The sequence below is a fragment of the Stenella coeruleoalba genome, assembly GCF_951394435.1.
Source record: "Stenella coeruleoalba genome assembly, chromosome: 1".
Taxonomy (NCBI): domain Eukaryota; kingdom Metazoa; phylum Chordata; class Mammalia; order Artiodactyla; family Delphinidae; genus Stenella; species Stenella coeruleoalba.
The window spans coordinates 47,771,003-47,789,786 of NC_137169.1; the positions used below are offsets into that span (position 1 = coordinate 47,771,003).

Below are 18,784 nucleotides of genomic sequence, written 5' to 3' on the forward strand. Positions count from 1 at the left end.
CATGGCATTATTTGTGGCAAATCTCATGCATTAATGTAACAGATATTAACTAAGCTCTTTCCATCTTCCGTTCAGGTAAATATAGAAAGAGCTGGAGAAAGGTATCACAGCCAACCATGGTCCAGCAGCTTCCTGAAAGCAGGGTGTATCCCAAGTTGAAGTGAAAAGACAGTCACCTCACTCTCATTGTTCCCAGGAAGCACGGAGTAGTGAAAGAGCGAGGGGTGGGGAGTCCGTCTGTCAGGGTTCAAATTCTGGTCACACCATTTATCTGGAGAGCATGTTTCCTGATCTGAAGTTCAGTTACTTCTTTTATAAAATGCGAGTTAGAACACTCATCTCATAGGGTTGTTGTGCGAAAAAAAAAAAAAAAATGCAGATATGCTTCATCTCAGATACCATCCTCTATAAAAAAGGTTGTAAGGAGGAGGTGGGGGAAGAAGGGCCTGGTGAAAATGGGAAAGCTTGAATGTGGGGATAAGTAATGAGCTGCTAAGGGACAGAGTCCTGGACTAGCTGTTTGGGGGTGAAAAGGTAGAAGGGGCTGGGGGTCACAGGTCAAAGAGCCTCATCTAAAGGGAGTGGACAACTGGGTCTGCGCCAGCTTAGCAACGAGGCAGAGGGAGATTCTGGGAGACTGAGGATAGACTTGAAGCAGCACTCCAGCCTGGTAAGACAGGAAGTGATCCAGGGAGAATAAGGGGCTTGGCTCAAGAAAGTGTGTCAGACCCTGTGGGCACCCTGGGTGGGACACCCATCCCCCACTCTGAGCGGACAGCAAAGTCAGCTCCAAACCCCACTTGCTGGTGGTGCTCACCAGCTCCCTCCGTGATCAGAACTGACTCAGTGCTGAGCAGGGAGGGGCTGCCATTGAAGCTTCTGGGATATCTAAGGAGGAGAGTCAACAAATGCTCACGATGTAACTTTATGATGGAATTCCAGAAACGTGGCCACTCATGTCATTTTAATTCCTCCTTGTTTCTTGGAAAGCCTGGGTGGAAATATTAGACTCACCCAGACTTCAGTCTACAGGTAAAACGGAGCCGTGTAAGTTCTTAGAAGAAGCGAGTAAATAGGCAGAGCCATGCTTAGGAATATTTAGCAGACACTGTTTAAGAGGAAAGACAAGGTTACCACTTAGGAGGCTTGTACGGCAGTGGTAGTGGGATGGAGAAGGGGGGATAGATGGACATGCGTGATCAAGGTGGAACTGTCAGAATCCTTCTGCAAAGGCTGGAGAAGGACGTGTGGGTGGTGGTGGATCAGGTAACACTTTTTCCCTGGCCCCTTGAGGGTACCCTGTCTCTATAGGAGAAAGGCTGGATACCTTACCTACCACACTCTCCCTTGCAATGGAGCAGCTCAGGAAGTTATAAAGGGTGAGGCTGAGAGTCCAACCGTGTGGGGTGGCCCAGGCAAAGCTTTGGAAGAGAGAACATGAGGATCACAGCAGCTCACTCCATAGCCTAATGTCGAGTCACTTCTCTGCTGGGCCTCCGCTTTCCACTGGAAGTGTGGGGATCAGTGGTTACTCCTGCTTCCCAGAGAGGATCATGATGGAGTGTACGGTGCACCAGCAGCCACGTGGGCCTGCAAGACCAGACCTACCTCCACTCTTTACCAGCTGTGGACCTCAGATAATCTATTCATATTTAACAGACACGAACATAGGGTTTACACGTGCCAGGCACTTTACAAATGCCAGCTCATTTTTTCCTCATTACAATGATATTCTCATCTCTATTGTACAGATGAGGATATGATAGCTCAGAGAGGTTAACTCACCCAACATCATACAGCTACTATGTGACTGAGGTGGGCAGCTGGAATTTGAATTGTATAATGAAGATCTGTGTACTTTACAGTAAGAATTCTGTTCCTCCGTTTCACACACACACATGTACACACGCATTTATCTGTATTGATTTATGCATACACGAGAGATAATATTCCACACTCATGGTTCTGTGAAGAAAAACAAATTCTATACATAGCATACTACTTATATATTAAAAAAGCATACTCCTATAACAGGGGTCCCCGACCCCTGGGCCATGGACCGGCGCTGGTCTGTGGCCTGTTTGCAACCGGGCTGCATAGCAGGAGGTGAGTGGTGGGTAAGCAAGCCAAGCTTCATCTGTATTTACAGCCGCTCCCCATCGCTCACGTTACAGCCTGAGCTCCGCCTCCTGTCAGATCAGCGGCAGCATGAGATTCTCATAGGAGCGAGAACCCTACTGTGAATTGCACATGCGAGGGATCTAGGTTGCGCGCTCCTTATGAGAATCTAATGCCTGATGATCTGAGGGGGAGCTGAGGCGGTGATGCCAGCGCTGGGGAGCGGCTGCAAATACAGATTATCATCAACAGAGAGGTTTGTCTGCACAGAGACCATAGTAAATCAATTGCTCGCAGACATATCAAAACCCTATTAGTGAGTGGGAAGTGACAATTAAGCTACATCTGGTGGCAGGTTTTAGAGTGGCAAGTGAGTTGATGTACTTCAGTTGTACAGCTGCATCTGGTGGCAGGATTTAAGTCAGAATCCGACACTTAGTTTGTGCGTGGCCCGCCCATTATTCTATTTACCACTTCCATCCTCGCCTCTTTCCCGCACTGCGCGCGTGTCTCAGTCACGGTTTTGGTAAGCCCACAAGCTAACCCTAGCCAAAATGAGTAAAAAACAGATGTCGCTGGAGAGCTTCTTTGAAAAGGGGGAAAGACCCAATGATGAGACAGCAGAAAACTCTATGACTGCCAACAAAAAGAAAGTTGCATTTAAAAGAAAATACCAAGAGTCCTACTTAAATTACAGGTTCATTGCAACAGGCGATTCACATTCTCCAAGCCCACTTGTATAATACGTGGCAACTGGCTATCCAGAGAAGCCATGAAACCTTCAAAACTGCTTTGCCACACGGAGACCAAGCAACCTGCATTAAAAGACAAGTCTTTGGAGTTTTTCAAAAGAAAAAAACGTGAATACGAAGGACAGAAGCAGTTATTGAAGGCCACCACTTCATCAAATGTGTCTGCACTGACGGCGTCATTCTTAGTGTCTAGCTGCATTGCTAAAGCTAAGAAGCCCTTTACTATTGGTGAAGAGTTGATCCTGCCTGCTGCTAAGGACATCTGTTGTGAACTTTTAGGAGAGGCTGCAGTTCAAAAGGTGGCACGTGTTCCTCTCTCGGCTAGCATCATAAGTAGACGAATTGATGAAATAGCAGAGTATATTGCGGCACAACTGTGAGAGAGGATGAATGAGTCACCGTGGTACGCAATACAGGTTGACAAGTCTGACAATGTTGACAAGGCAACAATGCTTGTTTTTGTGTGATATATTTTTCAGGAGGATGTGCATGAGGATATGTTATGTGCACTTTCGTTGCCAACCAACACCACAGCTGCAGAAGTGTTCAAGTCTTTGAATGATTACATATCAGGAAAACTGAATGGGTCATTTTGTGTTGGTATATGCATGGGCGGCGCAGCTGCCGTGACCGGACGGCTTTCTGGTTTCACTACTCGGGTCAAAGAGGTCGCTTCTGCGTGTGAGTCTACACACTGTGTCATCCATAGAGAAATGCTGGCTAGCCGAAAAATGTCACCTGAATTTAACAATGTTTTGCAGGATGTCATTAAAATTATCAACCACACTAAGGTACGTGCCCTTAACTCACGTCTGTTTGCGCAGCTCTGTGAGGAGACGGGCGCAGAGCACACACGTCTTCTCTTACCCACAGAAGTGAGATGGCTTTCTAAAGGTAGATCACTGGCCAGTTTCTGAGTTACGAGCTGCTCCAGAGATTTCTTTTAGAGAAACAGTCACCACTGGCAGCACATTTCAGTGACACAGAATGGGTCGCAAAACTTGCTTACTCGTGTGACATATTCAACCTGCTCCACGAACTCAAACTGTCCCTTCAGGGGAGAACGACAGCTGTGTTCAAGTCAGCAGGTAGAGTGGCTGCATTCAAAGCCAAACTGGAATTATGGGGGCGATGAGTGAACACTGGGATTTCTGACATGTTTCAAACATTAGCAGAGATTTTGAAAGAGACTGAACCAGGGCCTTTTTTCTCCCAGCTGGTGCGTGATCACCTATCTCAGCTTTCAAAAGAGTTTGAGCATTACTTCCCAACCACAAAAGACCCCCGAACTGGGAAGGAATGGATCCCTGACCCATTTGTGAATCAGCCAGGTGAATCGACTTTGTCCGTGCTAGAAGAGGATCAACTGCTCGCGATCGCAAATGACGGTAGCCTTAAAAGTATGTTTGAGACAACTTCCGATCTCCATACGTTCTGGATGAAAGTCAAGGCGGAATATCGTGAGATTGCGACAAAAGCACTGAAAAGGCTGCTTCCATTTCCAACACCCTATCTTTGTGAAGCCGGGTTTTCTGCAGTGACAGCAACCAAAACGAGATTACCGAGTAGACTGGACATAAGCAACACACTTCGGGTGTCACTGTCTCCCATCACCCCCAGATGGGACCATCTAATTGCAGGAAAACAAGCTCAGGACTCCCACTGATTCTGCATTACAGTGAATTGTATATTTCATTATATATTACAATGTAATAATAATATAAATAAAGTGCACAATAAATGTAATGCGCTTGAATCATCCTGAAACCATCCCCCCACCCCGGTCTGTGGAAAAATTGTCTTCCATAAAACCGTCCCTGGTGCCAAAACGGTTGGGGACTGCTGTCCTATAAGGTAAAACTGTATATTTCTGTAGTGAACATTTGTGAGTGTAAATACTTAGAAGAATCTAGAAGAAGAGACAATGGATAACTGGTTTTCTCTGGGAAGGGAACAAGGAGGGTCAAGAGTTAGTTTCCTATGTAATGTTAACATTATTATATTAAGAATATATTTATGACTTCTATGTAATTCAAAAATACATAGAATTTAAATTTAATATTAAATACAAATTTACAAAGCCAATGGCAAAATAAGTTGGCAGAGAGAGCAGGGTTAGGAGCAAACTTATAAGAGTTTTATAGTTATATATTTTATTTTTACTCTACTTTTACTTTTTATATTTGGGAAAACAGATAAAATGTGCCTTCTAAATAAAGCAACACTATTATCAAGTTGTAAGTGATGAACAAGGGGTTTCATAGATGGACTTAGATTGCTTCCCTTTGATCACGTCATGATCTTTTGGGGTGGGGAAGATGGGGTATGTTGGCGCTGTGCCAGCAATGAGAAGGGACACAGACTGCAGGGGTTTGGAAATAAGAATCCCTGGGCGTTCTTCTTAGCCCATCTTACCAACTGCCGTGATCCCTAAAATATCTTTGGTTTTCGGAGTGGAATTTTGTGCCTGCTGTGTTAGCAGACTCAGTCTCTGCGCAAAAACACAACGGTCCAGCCCTCCCCAAACCATGCTCACCTCTTTTGAAGAATGCAGGCAGGGCAGGACACCTGGCCCTTCTTATGGTCCCCTTGAACCTGTTTAGAGGATGATAGTGCGTCATTTAAACCTTGTCCAAAGATCAGCTTCCTTCGAGAAGGGGATTGACGGATCTCTATCAACAGCTTCATTAGCAGGGTCTGAAGCTTAGTGAGAAATTGCTTCTGTGTCCGAGTCCATTTTGTTGATTCTAATCTCTTTTCTCCAACCAATACTGCTCAACGTCACCAAATCACCTCTAATAACAGTTCAACAGGTACTTTTAGTCCTGATGCTAACTGAAGAATCAACTTGGTGTATTGGTGTTTTAAGAACCCAAGTTCTGGAGTTAGACTGGGTATGAGTCACAGCCCTTCCAACAGCTACTTCTGTGACCTGGCTACTTTCTCTTTAAGCCTGTGTTATTATTTGTAAAATGGGAACCACAGTAGTTTAAACCTCATAGAATGCAGTGAGGATGATGAGCTGAAATAATATAGGTAAAGCATTTCACACAGGAACTGGCACAAATTAAAAACTCAACAAACATTACCTATTATTATGACACCTGAAGAGCATTAGCACTTTTGTCTAATGGTTCTTTCTTTCTTAAAATGACATTTTTTTCTGCTTAAAATGTAATAGATATTCATTATAGAGAAACTGGAAAACAAAACCAAATATTTCAGGACAAAGGACAAAATGGAAGCCATATGAATCCTATTACCTGGATTTTTGCAGGCTTTTTTCTGTGAATGTACGTGAACGCATATATGTATACAACCAAATTAGATCATAATGTGCATATGACTTTACACTCTGCTATATTGAATTATTAATGAAAAAATGGCATGGGGAGCCCTGGGACAAAATATAGGTTCTCCGACATTATTTTAGGGACTGCACAGTCCACATTCATAGATATATACTTACTGATACTGAAGATAAATGGGAGAGACATGGCCCTGTCTTCAAGGAGCTTATCATTGACCATGAAGGCATAGCCTCCCATTCTACAGCTACAATATGTAGACAGTCTCATAGTATGGAAATTTAGATTTCCAATATTTCTCTATTACACATAATAAGTGATGAACATGTCAATATCTATTTGTTCACTATCATGGGAATTTCCGTCTTTTAAATTTCAATCTTAGACATGGAATTACCATGTTGAAGATTATGCAACTTTTAAAAGATTTTGAATTAAAAATATCTTTGAATCAAACACTCCAAGTGTTTGAGGGTGTCTGTTTCCTCATATCCTCACCAACACAGGGGTAATTACCTTTTGAATCATTGCTAATCTGATAGGAAAACACAATCTTGATGAATTTTTTTGATTACAAAAATGTATGCAGTTAAAGAAATACTTTTTGGCCCTTAACAATATTGGAAACATAAGGTAGCAACATAACATTTCAAAAAGTACAATAAAGTTTAGGTGAGAAGTTTGTTTTCTCCCTCTTGGGGCCCCCCTCTCTAGGGTTACTCACTGCAGGGTTAGTATGCGCCTCATATTGCTCCATGAAAACAAGGACTTTACTTCCCCAGCAGATAGAACAATGCCTGGCACACAGCAGGCACTCAACAGACACTTATTAAATGAATGAGCAGTTTCATGAATATCATCATAATAATTTTCTATGGATATATAAACACCTACATACATATTTTTTATACTATTAATAGAAATGGGAACTTACCAAACCCACTCTTCTTATATGTCTTTGACACTGTTTTATATAAGATTACTTAGAATCATTTCATTTTTTAAAAACGCTGCATCATACTGTAATTTAGTTAATGTGCTCCCTATTGATAAAACATTTTGCTGTTTTCTACTTCTAGCTCTTACTTATGGGCCCTTTGCATTTCTTCTTTGGGAATTGTTTGTTCATGTTTAGTTATTTTTCTATAAACTTTTTCTGTAAGCTTTTAGGAGCTTTCTGTGTATTCAGGATAATAAAGTTTTGTTTATAACATATGCTGTAAATAGTTTTCTAATTTTTCCATGGCCTTTTAATGTTGTTTATGGCATTTTTTACATAAATTTTTATGAAGTTAAATCTCTCCATATTTTTATAAGTATATATATTTTTGCATTTGGTGTTAGAAGACTTATGAGGGCCTTTTCTATCTCTACATGAATATTCATTAATTTTTTCTCATATACTTTGATGTCTACATGATACATTTGATATTTAATTTATATGGATTAAATTAACTATATGGTGTGAAGAGTCTAACTTTTACTAACAGTGTTTATTTTCCTATTTCCATTTATTGAATAGTCTTTATCCCCACTGATCTGAATACTTTCAATTATCCATTAATCAATTAGACACTCATTTCTTGAGCTAACTTCTGTAGCTTACTTATATTGTTTCCCTGATCATGTTATTCTTTGTCCTATACCAGTAACTTTAAATTATTTTAGATTTATGTTTTGAGATCTGATAGTACATTTATCCTCATTACATTTTCTTGAATATTCTCACATGCTGTTCTCTTCAGATATGCTTTAGAATATTATTGAATATGAATATGTTGTTGAAGATGCAGAATTGAGATTATGATTGAAATCGCACTGTTGTAAGTTGATTTGGGAGAACTGACATTTTTATAATCTTGAAACTTCCTCCCTGAATTTGTTCAGTTACTTTGTGCCTTTTGACAAGGTTTTGTAATTGAAAAAAAATATCTAGATCTTACATATTCAGTATTAACTTTATTCTTGGGTATTTTATTCTTGTTGTTATTATTAATGAAATCTATTTTCCCATTAAGTGTTCTAAAAAGTTATCTATAGTAATATAGAAAATATTGATTTTTATATATTTATTTTAAAACGAATCACCTTAATTCTTTCATTAGTTTTTACAGCTTCTGGTAGATATTTCCTCTTAGAAAACATTATCTGCAAACATTGATAATTTTCTCATTTTACATTAAATACCTGATTTTTCTTATATCCGTGCATTGCACTGTCTTAAATTTCAGAATGTTATATGATAGAGGTAACGGCTCACAGCCTCCATCTGATTTTAACGGGGATGCCCTCAAGTTTCACTGCTATGTTTCCTATTGGTTGGAGGTTAATGTTCTTCATCATGTGAAGGAAATTCTCTAATTCTAGTTTCCAGTGTTTTTCTTGAAGAAGATAATGAATTTTATCAGATGTCTTTCCGGCATCCACTAAGATGAGACAGTCTCTCTTGACCTATGAATCGCATTCCAAGAATCAACTTTATTTGGTCATGGTTTACAGCTGTGTTTAATATGCTACTATTTAATTCAGGAATTTCTGATTAATCATTAGAAAGATTAGGCTATAACTGGTACAACTTTTTTGATGTTTTATTATTCTAGCTCTGAAATATAAATTGAGAAATTGGTTTTTCTGTGTTATTCAATAGCTTAAATAGTACATCATTTTCTCCCTTCATTTACAGCCACTCCAGGCACACCACGCTCATTGGCTGTGCCAGTTCTGCTAAAGCTTTTGCCTCTGCTGCCACTGCTTCACGATGAACTCCTACTCATTCCTTAAGACCCAACTCAACCATCAGCGCTCCCACCATTCCCATATCAGCTTGTGCCTTTCTTCCAGCACTAATCCTACTATAATTTATTCATCTATTAACCGCTTCTCCCTACTAGAATCTGAACTTCTTGAAGTGAGAATAGTCATGTACACACCTTAAAAATAGTTCTGAATCTCCACTGCTTATCACAGGACCTAGTACATAGCATGTGCTACTCTTTGTTACATGAATAAATCCACGATACATTTTTGCTTTAAAGTTTGCCAGTGAAAAAATTTCAGAGATATGTGTATACTTCTTTGCCTTTCTTTGACAATAAAATAGAGATAATAATCACTTATTGCCATTCTGCACACTTGGTAGAGTTACTGGGATAATAGATGTGAAAGGATAAAGTAAAAGAATTAAACACAAAAATACACAATAGTTATCACTCTTTCTTTAGTATTCATAATAGGAAACGTGTATTGAGCACTTACTATGTTCCAGGTATGAAATTTTCAAATTTACGCCTCATAGCAGCCTTATGAGGAAGATATTATTGCCTCAGTTTTACATGTGAGTGAAGTGAGTGTTAGTGAGCTTAAGTGACTTGTCTGAGGTCAAACAACTGGAAAGTCGTGGAGCCAGAACCTACGGAGACTTCCTGATAAAATCGGGCGTATCCAGGGTGGTATGGCCGTAGACCATCAAGACTTTTCTGAATTCAGAGACAACATCTGGAAGTTACTTCTATACTGACTTGCCAGTAAAGACAGTGTGCTCCACTTTTGGAAGAAAAGAGAGAAATGATGAGCAAAGGGTGAAGATCTGGTCAAATACTCGACTTCCCAGGTTCTGCCTAAGGTTAGTGCACAATAGGAAGAAAAAACTATCGAATATCAACCTGCTCAACTTTTGCATCACTTGTTTCTTTTCTGATGAAAGCAGACTAACCATCGACTAAGGTTTCCTTTACTTTTAGTTTATGATAGGATGTTGCTTCATTCTAAAAGAATAAACATGGACTGTGTGATCACTGACCACCTTTCTTTTACCTCCTTTGAAAGTCTGAAAGGGTACAAGACAGGTAAGAAGAAACAACTTCTCTTTAACAACTAAGTTCTAGATACTTGAGCTCATGGCCCTGAGCTATGGGTAACTGACTTCTATAATCTGAAATGAGACAGATTTCAAGGTGCCTTCCCAGGAGGCATGGTACGGTTGCTAAAAGTACAGTAGGAAGAAGGACAGCTTAGCATTTCATCGTTGACAAGGTGCCAGCCCTGATTGCTGCTTATTCCCTCTCCCCACATCCTTGCTCGTTCCCCACTCCAGGCTGTGACCCCAGAGTGAGTGACAGAAATGGCAAGAAGTTGTTCCGAAGATTAAAGACCCAAGTCACCAGAGGCTGCTGCTTCGCGAGAATATTTAGACAGTTTCCACTTGGCAGTCATTAATATTCTTCAGCAAACGAAGAAGAGAAAAACCTGTTCAAAAAGGTTCCCTCTTCAGATCTCTGTATCTTGGATGATAAAATGAAGGCCAGGGTTTTTGTTTTGAAATTAAATATTTATTGGATCGCGTTAGAGTTATCACTGTTTTTGAGACTAAAACTGGATTTTTCTTTTGCTTCTGCAAAAATCTAGTCATTTTATTGAAGAATCCATTTCTGTACTTAATCAGCTGGGCAATGCCGGGTATGATTTTTCTAACAGACACTACTTGCAATGGAATACAGAAACACTCAAAGTATTTTATAGAGCGTGCACGAGCAATTTGACATCACAGAAACCCTGCAGACAGAAGCGACCATGGAAGAGAGGAAAGGGACTTGGAGGTCAGACCCTGGGAACGACGACAGCCTCTGGGTAAGCTCATGAGCTCTGTTCATTGATAGCTGTTTTATAACATCTCTGAGTGTCAGTTTCCTAAGCTATAAAATGGGGAGCACATTTCTTTTTTTCTCAGGGCTTGTGTAAAACTTTGGAAATGACAGCTGGAAAATGAGTGACACATATAGATACAGAGCAGCACAAGAGTGGCAGCCATTATCCCTATTTTAACATAAATACTGAGAATCCGTCAGTAAATGGCTTGAAAGCCATTTACGTCTGTTTACTTTTTTTTTTTTTTTATCTTTCAGGCACTGTGGCTAACAATTTCCTTGAATTTAAACATCTTTTAAAAGGTTTCAAAGCTTTGAAGGTTGATTTCAATGAAACCTGTTTTTATTCTAGGCGTTTTTCCTACTGTCATTCTGAGTAAAACAAAAACCATTTGCTGTCAAAACAACAAGGGTTTGCTCTGAAGCACAAAATGAAAGCAGGTATGTCTGCCTGATTTATTTTGGCATACGCCTAGCAGTTAAATAGGACACCTTTTAATTTGTCACTTCTTTAAGATTCAGTTAGGTTGGAAAAGTAAATCACCAGTGCTTGTTTTCAGCTAAACTTGAACTACTTGGTCAAAAAGGTATATTTTTTTATCCCTCAGACACATACCATTTCAAAAGTGCCAGTTACAGAAGAAACTACAACCGTTGGCAACATACTTAAGATACTAAGATCTAGTGTTTTTAAATTTTTACTTAAACTGGAGGAAGTTAGAAATTGAACTTATTTATCAAAGATCAACTAGAGGTCTGCGAAGAGGCATAGAAAGTCAGGCTTTTCAACAAGACTATGTAGAATTATTTAAAAGGGTGAATATCCAGCTTTTAAAAAAATTAAAATCAACTATGAGTAAAGAGACTCGAAATTTAAACTTTAACTCTACCATCTGCTAGCTGAAGAAGTTATTCGATCTCTCCAAGTCTCAGTTTCTTGATATATAAATTGGGGATAACGTCTACTGTTTAGAAGATTAAATGAGGCAATGGCCATACAGCAGGGAGCATCTATCGGGCACATATTGGCTGCTCAACAAGTATGAGGTGCTATTATTCAGAAAGACTTCTGTAACATTTTCTAACAATTCCGTCCAAGAGTGAGCATTTCTTACTGTATGAAAGTTGTTTCTTCTATTTGGCCTAAATTTATTTTGCTGGAATCCATTCTCTCATTTTCTCAAAGTTGTTGGTAACATCTGTTTTATACTTCCTGTTTAAGGAGGCCAGATTGAGGGCGTGTGTTTATACAACCATTAACATAACCATTCCCAAACAGAGGTGCTTTTTGGCATCTCAATGACCTAATCATAATCTGTATGCTGGCTGATTACTGGATCAACCAAGTGATTTAATAACAAGAGGAAATAAAAATGACACACACACACATACACACATAAATACACACACGTGCTTTTTTCTGTTCTTCAATATAAGTCAAGGTCCAGCTTCAGACTTCTTTTCCTTTTATGTTTTTTGTGTGGAGTGTGTGGGGAATGTGAAGGAAGATCAATGCTTCCTTCTTTGGGTCCCTTAAAGCAGATGCTCTTGAAATGAACTATGGGGCTTTGAGAGTCTAGGTTAAGTTTGGTCTTCCAACCGTTTAGCAGGTTTTCTGTTTATTTTTTATTTTATTTTTTTTTTAGTAGAAGACACAAATCCATAGGGTGAATCCTGGGGTCTTTCCCAACTTTGAAAGTCCCATATGCTAAATGTGGTCCAAACACTGCATCTATACGTGGTGTGCTTTTTCTGACAACATCCTCCTCATTCCACGCTGTGGCTGATTTTCCAAGCGGAGCCAGTACCTGAATTCAACGGAAGACAAACTGATCTAACTCCTCAATGAAGCTCGCTTTTTCTGGCCCAGTGCCAGGAAAACAGAGGCCTTCACCTGGTCTGATGGCAGCTTTGAGAGAAGCAATTTCCTCTTCCGATCCCTCACCTGAATATCCGGTAGAAGCTTGTGGAATAAAGCCAGGCTAAACTGTTGTTCTCAAACATGTTTATTTGTAACAGTTTTACATGGAGTGTTACAGAAATTAATGGAAAATTTCTAAAAATTTTGCTGTTCTGTTGAATGCATTGTACATAAAGTTAAAAATAATGTGTCCATATATGTTAACAAACTGTCATCTGAGGTAAAGTTAAAGTAGGTCTAGAAATGTACTGCAACAGTCATTTTCTCTTTCTCATCTTTATTAAAAAAATATGTGTCAGAACGCAGAAATTGAAAGGAACCAAACCCACAGAGTAAACATTTTTTTTTTTTTTAAGAAGGTGCCCGGTACATTACGTGATGGGGTTTCAGTAGACACTGGGATGAGTACGAATTATCAAAAAAGTCTTGCGGCATGTAAAGGTCGGAGAGCTATGGGGAATGGGGACAGAATGACAGGTGGTGTTTCCCTGGTTTCAAAATTTAAAGTGACAAATTTCGTGCTAGTGAAGAATGAGGAATTAACAGTTGTACATGTGGATTTTCTACCAATCTGACTGGAACTGTGCAGACTCCCCCATGGCCTTTTGGTATTGGCACCTCAGCTCTTATGTGGAAATTTCACTGTATTCCTGGGATAGGATACGGTGGTTCTGAGTTCCCCAAACAGTGCTTATTAAACAGCAGAATTCTGCCAATGCTAACATGGATGGCAGTTTAAAATCTTGACTTTATTCTGCTCACTTTAACGCATCACAGGGGCCATCTTCTTTAAGTTCAGAGCCAGTTACATGTTCAAGCACATTCAGTGAATGATGACAAGTCCACTGGGCTGTCACTTTCTTCTATGAAATGAGCTCCATACGGTGTACCTGAAATAGCAACATCAGCCAGAGTTCACTTTGAATGTGTCAGAAGCAACCCACGGAATCAGTGGAAGGGTGTGATACTGCAAGACAAACTCAAGACAGCCATATTGAGGGAGAAGATAGCACCACTGGTTTAGAATCAGAATCATGGACAACAGAGCGATTTAAGTCATTTCCCCATGGGAACTGCCTATCTCATCAAATCCTCAGAAAACACAGTTGAACTGGTCTCAGGACAGCTCTCATGGTTATCACACCTTTCCCATTTTCCCCTTCACGTGGAAGGATCAACTCATCAAAGGTATACACATTCCCGAAGAAATCATGTCGACCAACATGTGACAGCTACAGAGGAAGGTAAATGGCCCTTTTCACGTTGCGGGTTCTTTAGACTTTGCACATTAGGGTGACGCTTACATCTATTCTGTAATGGACATTTTTCCAGTTAACTGGAAAACATTCAGATTCCAGTGACCTGATAGTGTAAAACTTGGGCTTCAAACAGTTAACAATCACCTTGACTTACCACTTTTTTTCTTGGTCACCAAGTATACCTTCTTCCAAACCATTTTAGTTTCTATTGATATGAAGAATCAAAGTACACAGGCCAATTGAAGTCATTCATATCAAGGTAAATCCTACTTTTCAAATTTTAAAACCAAGTAAGAATAATCACCCCCACCCCCAATCCAATTCATCACATGATTTTTTAAAGTTTTCTTCTTAGTGTTAAACCACTAAATTCAACATACTGTAACTGCATAGGAACATCAGGAAAACACATTTGACCTGTAGAACAATTCTCTGTAGGGCAAAAAATATATAGATTCTTTATGAAAATCATGTGCTAAACATACGAACCGAACACTGCACTTTTTGTCTCATAAATGTAAAAAAAGGAAGCTTAAACTCTTCTGTTTCACGTACAAACAGTCCAATGATGTCTACGGGGGTCGCTGGGAGAGGAGAAGTGGGAGGGAGTTTCAGAATCTGAAACTGGAGTTTCAGTTCACAGGCCTTCAGAGCGTGAACTGTCTCTTTCTTGTTTTATGCAGAGGGCCGGTACTCTCGCGGAAAGGCTTAGATTATTAGCTGATGGAGTCACGTGCTCCTTTCCTCATCACTAGCTGCTGATTGGACGACTGCTCCTGCCTGCTGCCCCTGAACTCCAGCTTCCTACCATACGCTCCAGAGTAACCTCTGGAAAGTGAGCCCCATCCATCAAGTTTGTCACATCTTTCACTCAATCTGCTACCTTCTCTACAGTGTAATGGCATTATTAAAAAGCATTTTCATTAACATCTATATTTACAAAAAAAAACTGGCAATTTTTTTTCATTAGAACTCCTTAAAGCCATTTCCCTTAAATATTTAAAGAGTTTCATGGTAAGCTTTTTTTGTTTCAAGTTATAAAATAAAAATCCCATTTGAATTTTCTGATGTAGAAAAAAGAGATAGAGATGAACCATTGTGACCACGGAATCAGTTTGTTACTCTGAATATTCATGTCACTATTGTTCCATTAGAAAGTCATTTTTTAAGATCTCAGACCACATTACCAGGATTGTACCATAATTATTTGGCAAATGACTTTTCTTTGAAAATGGCACGTGGAGAAGACACTGTCTGCATAGCATCACAGCAGCAAGATATCGGAAAAATAAAAAATCTCATTTTATTGGACTTAGAGTTTAGAGCTTCTGAGGAAATCAGATGCCTTTTTCATCTTTCTCATCAATGGGATTCGATGTCCTTTCCTACTCACAGAGTGAACGTTAAACCGAAAGCTGTCTTTCTTCACCAGGATGCAGAAGAGCTAAAGGGTTGTTTTGGCAACATTCTTGATCAAAAAGAATCATCAACCACTCATCTGTCTTGTGATTTCAAGTGAATTCATTTCATGTGAGGTTTTTTTTTTTTCCCAGTTCGATTTCTTCACCAATATCTAAAAAAAGTCAAAAGCAATACAAAAATTTGTACACCCATTCATTTTCAAACATGACAAAGAAAGGAAAGGGGAAAAAATGGCAGACCAGGCCTTGTGGAGTGATGTGAATACATCATCCTATTTGGAAAGGCATACGGATGATGATATTGTGGTGACAGAGACCTCTTACTTTTGCCTAAATGACGTCAGTGCCAACCCTGATGTAACTCTCTGAGGCCTGTCACTCCACATTTGATGTCTTTACAGTGGCCAACCGGTAGAGAAATGAAAAGAGAACTATGGTTTCGCATACTGGGTCATCTTAAACCCACGTGTTAAGAGAGCTTAGACTCTCTGTCAAGTAAGCATTTGCTTGATCTGTGAGTTAATGTTGGGTGTGATGTTTTATGCTTTTGTGTGTTTGTTTTTGTGCTGCCACAGATATCTGCCAGTGGTTGCCAAAGACTCTTAGTTCCCTCTTCCAGACGAGTTCCATCGGGCAATCGTGAATTTCTTCGTGGGATGAGGTGAGGTGAAAGAATACAAGAGAGCCTGTCGCGATGCTGATTTCCATGCCAGTCTTGAAGCACCCGCCACAAGCCCGCATTGATGCTATTTCTTAGATTTGTTGATCTGCGCATAAAGAGGCTCCAGCTCCTATGGACAGAGGGACAAAGTGAGATCTGCTCTTTTCCGGATAGGATTTTCTGAGACAGCATGGGAAGGAGGGTTTGGGATTAGAACAGAAAGGTGACAGTTTATGATGAATGACCTTAGGTTATTTTGGGATTATTCAGTCATGGTGCGTATCATTTTGGTATCTTTTTTATCCTTAAGAAGAACAACTCACCCAGTTTTGCCCCTGGTTTTCAAGCTGAGCCTGACTGCCTGTTAGGGAAATCGCAGGGTCTAGTAGACAGAGTTGGACCAGCTGTGTGATATGGACAAGATACTCACACTTTCTGAGCTTCAGTTTCCCCAACCACGAAATGGGAATAATACTGTTTATCCTACATGGTTCTTGAGAGAATTAGAGAGAATATATAGAAAGCCTCTAGCACAGTACTCAGCAGGAACAGGTCTTCAGAGCATGGTAACAATGACCATGAGTCAAGTGAACATTTTTCCAACACGGTTTTATGAAATCCACTTGAGGTTGCTGAAATTCCATCTCAAACCGCTCTTTGGTTTCTACAAGAGTGATGACTGGGTGCATTTTACAATGAGAGAAATGGCAATCGTGCCGTTAGCTCTTAGTTAAAAGCTTCTCGAACTTGTTTCGATCCACTCAGCTGTGTGAGGTTTGGCGGGTCACTTGCCAGCACCCATGGGGCTGTCCTAAGACATACACAAGGGTTTTCACCAACATATGACACAGCAAACCTCCAGTCCAAATGTAGATGGGAAATGGTGTTTGGCCTTGTTGAAATCGCTTCAGACTTCAGCTCCTGTTGAAGTGGCCCAGGGTGCACTGGCCAAGCAGATCACGTCAATATTCTGGCCTTAGGCATGCATAGGCCCTTCTATTAAAGTTGGCCTTCCTGCTGTCACTCTTGGATATTTGTACCAGAACTAAAAGGACACAGTGACATCTTAATTCTCTCATATTTTATATATTAGCCTGCCTCTTGCCATGTGAGTAAAGATCCCTTTTAACTGCTTATTTTCCTGAAGAAACAGATTGAACTGGCATTCTATAGCTTCTCCTGTGTGTCTGGCGCCATGCTAGACATTTTCAAGTACATTGTCTTTTGAAAACATCACAACAGCCTTGTAAGGCAGGTGATTTATCTCTTTTGCAAAGGAGAAACCAAGCACAGAGAAGTTAAGTAGTTTGTCTATGGTCACACAGCTAGTAAGTTTGGGACATGGGACCTAAAAGTAAGGTCCAGTGTTTTTTCTCATCTATTGTAACAGCTGCCATTAAAACAAAAACAAAAAAACCTTCAATCTATGGTGTTGTAGAGTGTTTTGGAGTTTATAAAGCACCCTTATGTCTTATTTTATCTGCCTAACAGTCCTGGGAGTGGTTTATATTCTTTCCATCTTCATTTTGCAGATAAAAACTGAAAATCAAAGAGGTGTGTGATCTCAAAGTCATTGTGCTGCCTGTCATGGATTTAATATATTGTACTACTTGCTTTTATTGTAAAGTGGGGATGGGTTAGAAGATAATTTTGTCCAGACCCATCATTTTACAGATGAGGAATGTAAAGCCCAACGAAGAGAGCTTTTGTTTCCCCAGAGTCACAAGGTTACTTAGTAACCATGCCGTGAATAGAATCCAGGACTCCTGAGATCAGGTAGGTACAGGATGTCTTCTTCTAGAACTCATCATCTCTGTATTCTTTCAGGAAGAAGGAGCTTCCTACCCATTGAGGCACCCAATTCCGTAAAAGAACAGACTGCCAATTTGTCCCTCGATGCTTTCCACCCATGGGACTTCATACCGGCCTTGGAAACATAAAGAATAAGTGTAACACTTCTTCCAAATGTCTGATGATAGAAAGTAGGAAAGCCCATTCTTCCACGCCCTACTTGTACCACTTTCCCATTCCATCTGCCATTTTACATGTGGACCCAGCCCTGTAGGTGCACAATGAAGGTCTGCTGAATGAATGAATGTCTAGGATACACTTTCTACTTTTGTCACTGTTCTGATCCCTTTGTCCTAAACACACTCTCCCTTGGCTTTATTCTCCCATAATTGAATCAAAAATCAAAATCTATAGCAAGATGATTTATTAAGCACCTAATCTATTCTCTGCCAACGTCTTGGAATGTTTCAAATACCTGTGGTAAGGCTAAACATGGAACTTTACTGTGTGTTTGTGTTCTGGGTGTGAGGTGGGTGGAGCAAAGCTAGAGTGGTAAAGTAGGGAAGTACCACTACTGGGAAACATTTCCCTTTGCCTCCGCTGGGCTCCAAGGATGCATCTTCATCTTTCCTGGGTAGACTTTCTCCGCTCACTCTGCTTTTTGGATGCCCTAAGAAGTCTGGCTGCCTTGATCTCACCCTACATTTGCTTTATTCCAATTTTGGAAACTAATTTATTCAACTGAGAATGACACCTAAAAACAGAAGAAGACAGCAGGCTCAGACAGGGTAATTAATGCCACACTGCATTAACTTTCTGCAGCTGAGATAAATATTCACACATCTCCTGCTTGCCGGAATTTAGCTTCAAATACCCATCACAACAGTGGTAACGACTGCAGTCAACTCTC

General features: G+C 40.1%; 1 protein-coding gene across 7 annotated transcripts in view; it reads right to left on the minus strand.

Annotated features, from left to right (window-relative positions):
• Nucleotides 1–18,784, minus strand: part of DAB1 (DAB adaptor protein 1) — a 432,111-nt gene that overhangs the window by 1,949 nt on the left and 411,378 nt on the right. For 6 of the 7 annotated variants that reach the window (XM_079904022.1, XM_079904021.1, XM_079904020.1 and 3 more), the window contains one exon: nt 15,760–16,213. Coding sequence is in view for 1 of the 7 variants with exons in the window: in XM_079904017.1 (XP_079760143.1) it covers nt 5,407–5,465 (59 nt within the window). In the remaining 6 variants the exon portion in view is untranslated. Of the gene's footprint in view, nt 1–5,406; nt 5,466–15,759; nt 16,214–18,784 lie in introns of those variants that run through there. The other variant, XM_079904017.1, reaches the window with a different exon arrangement.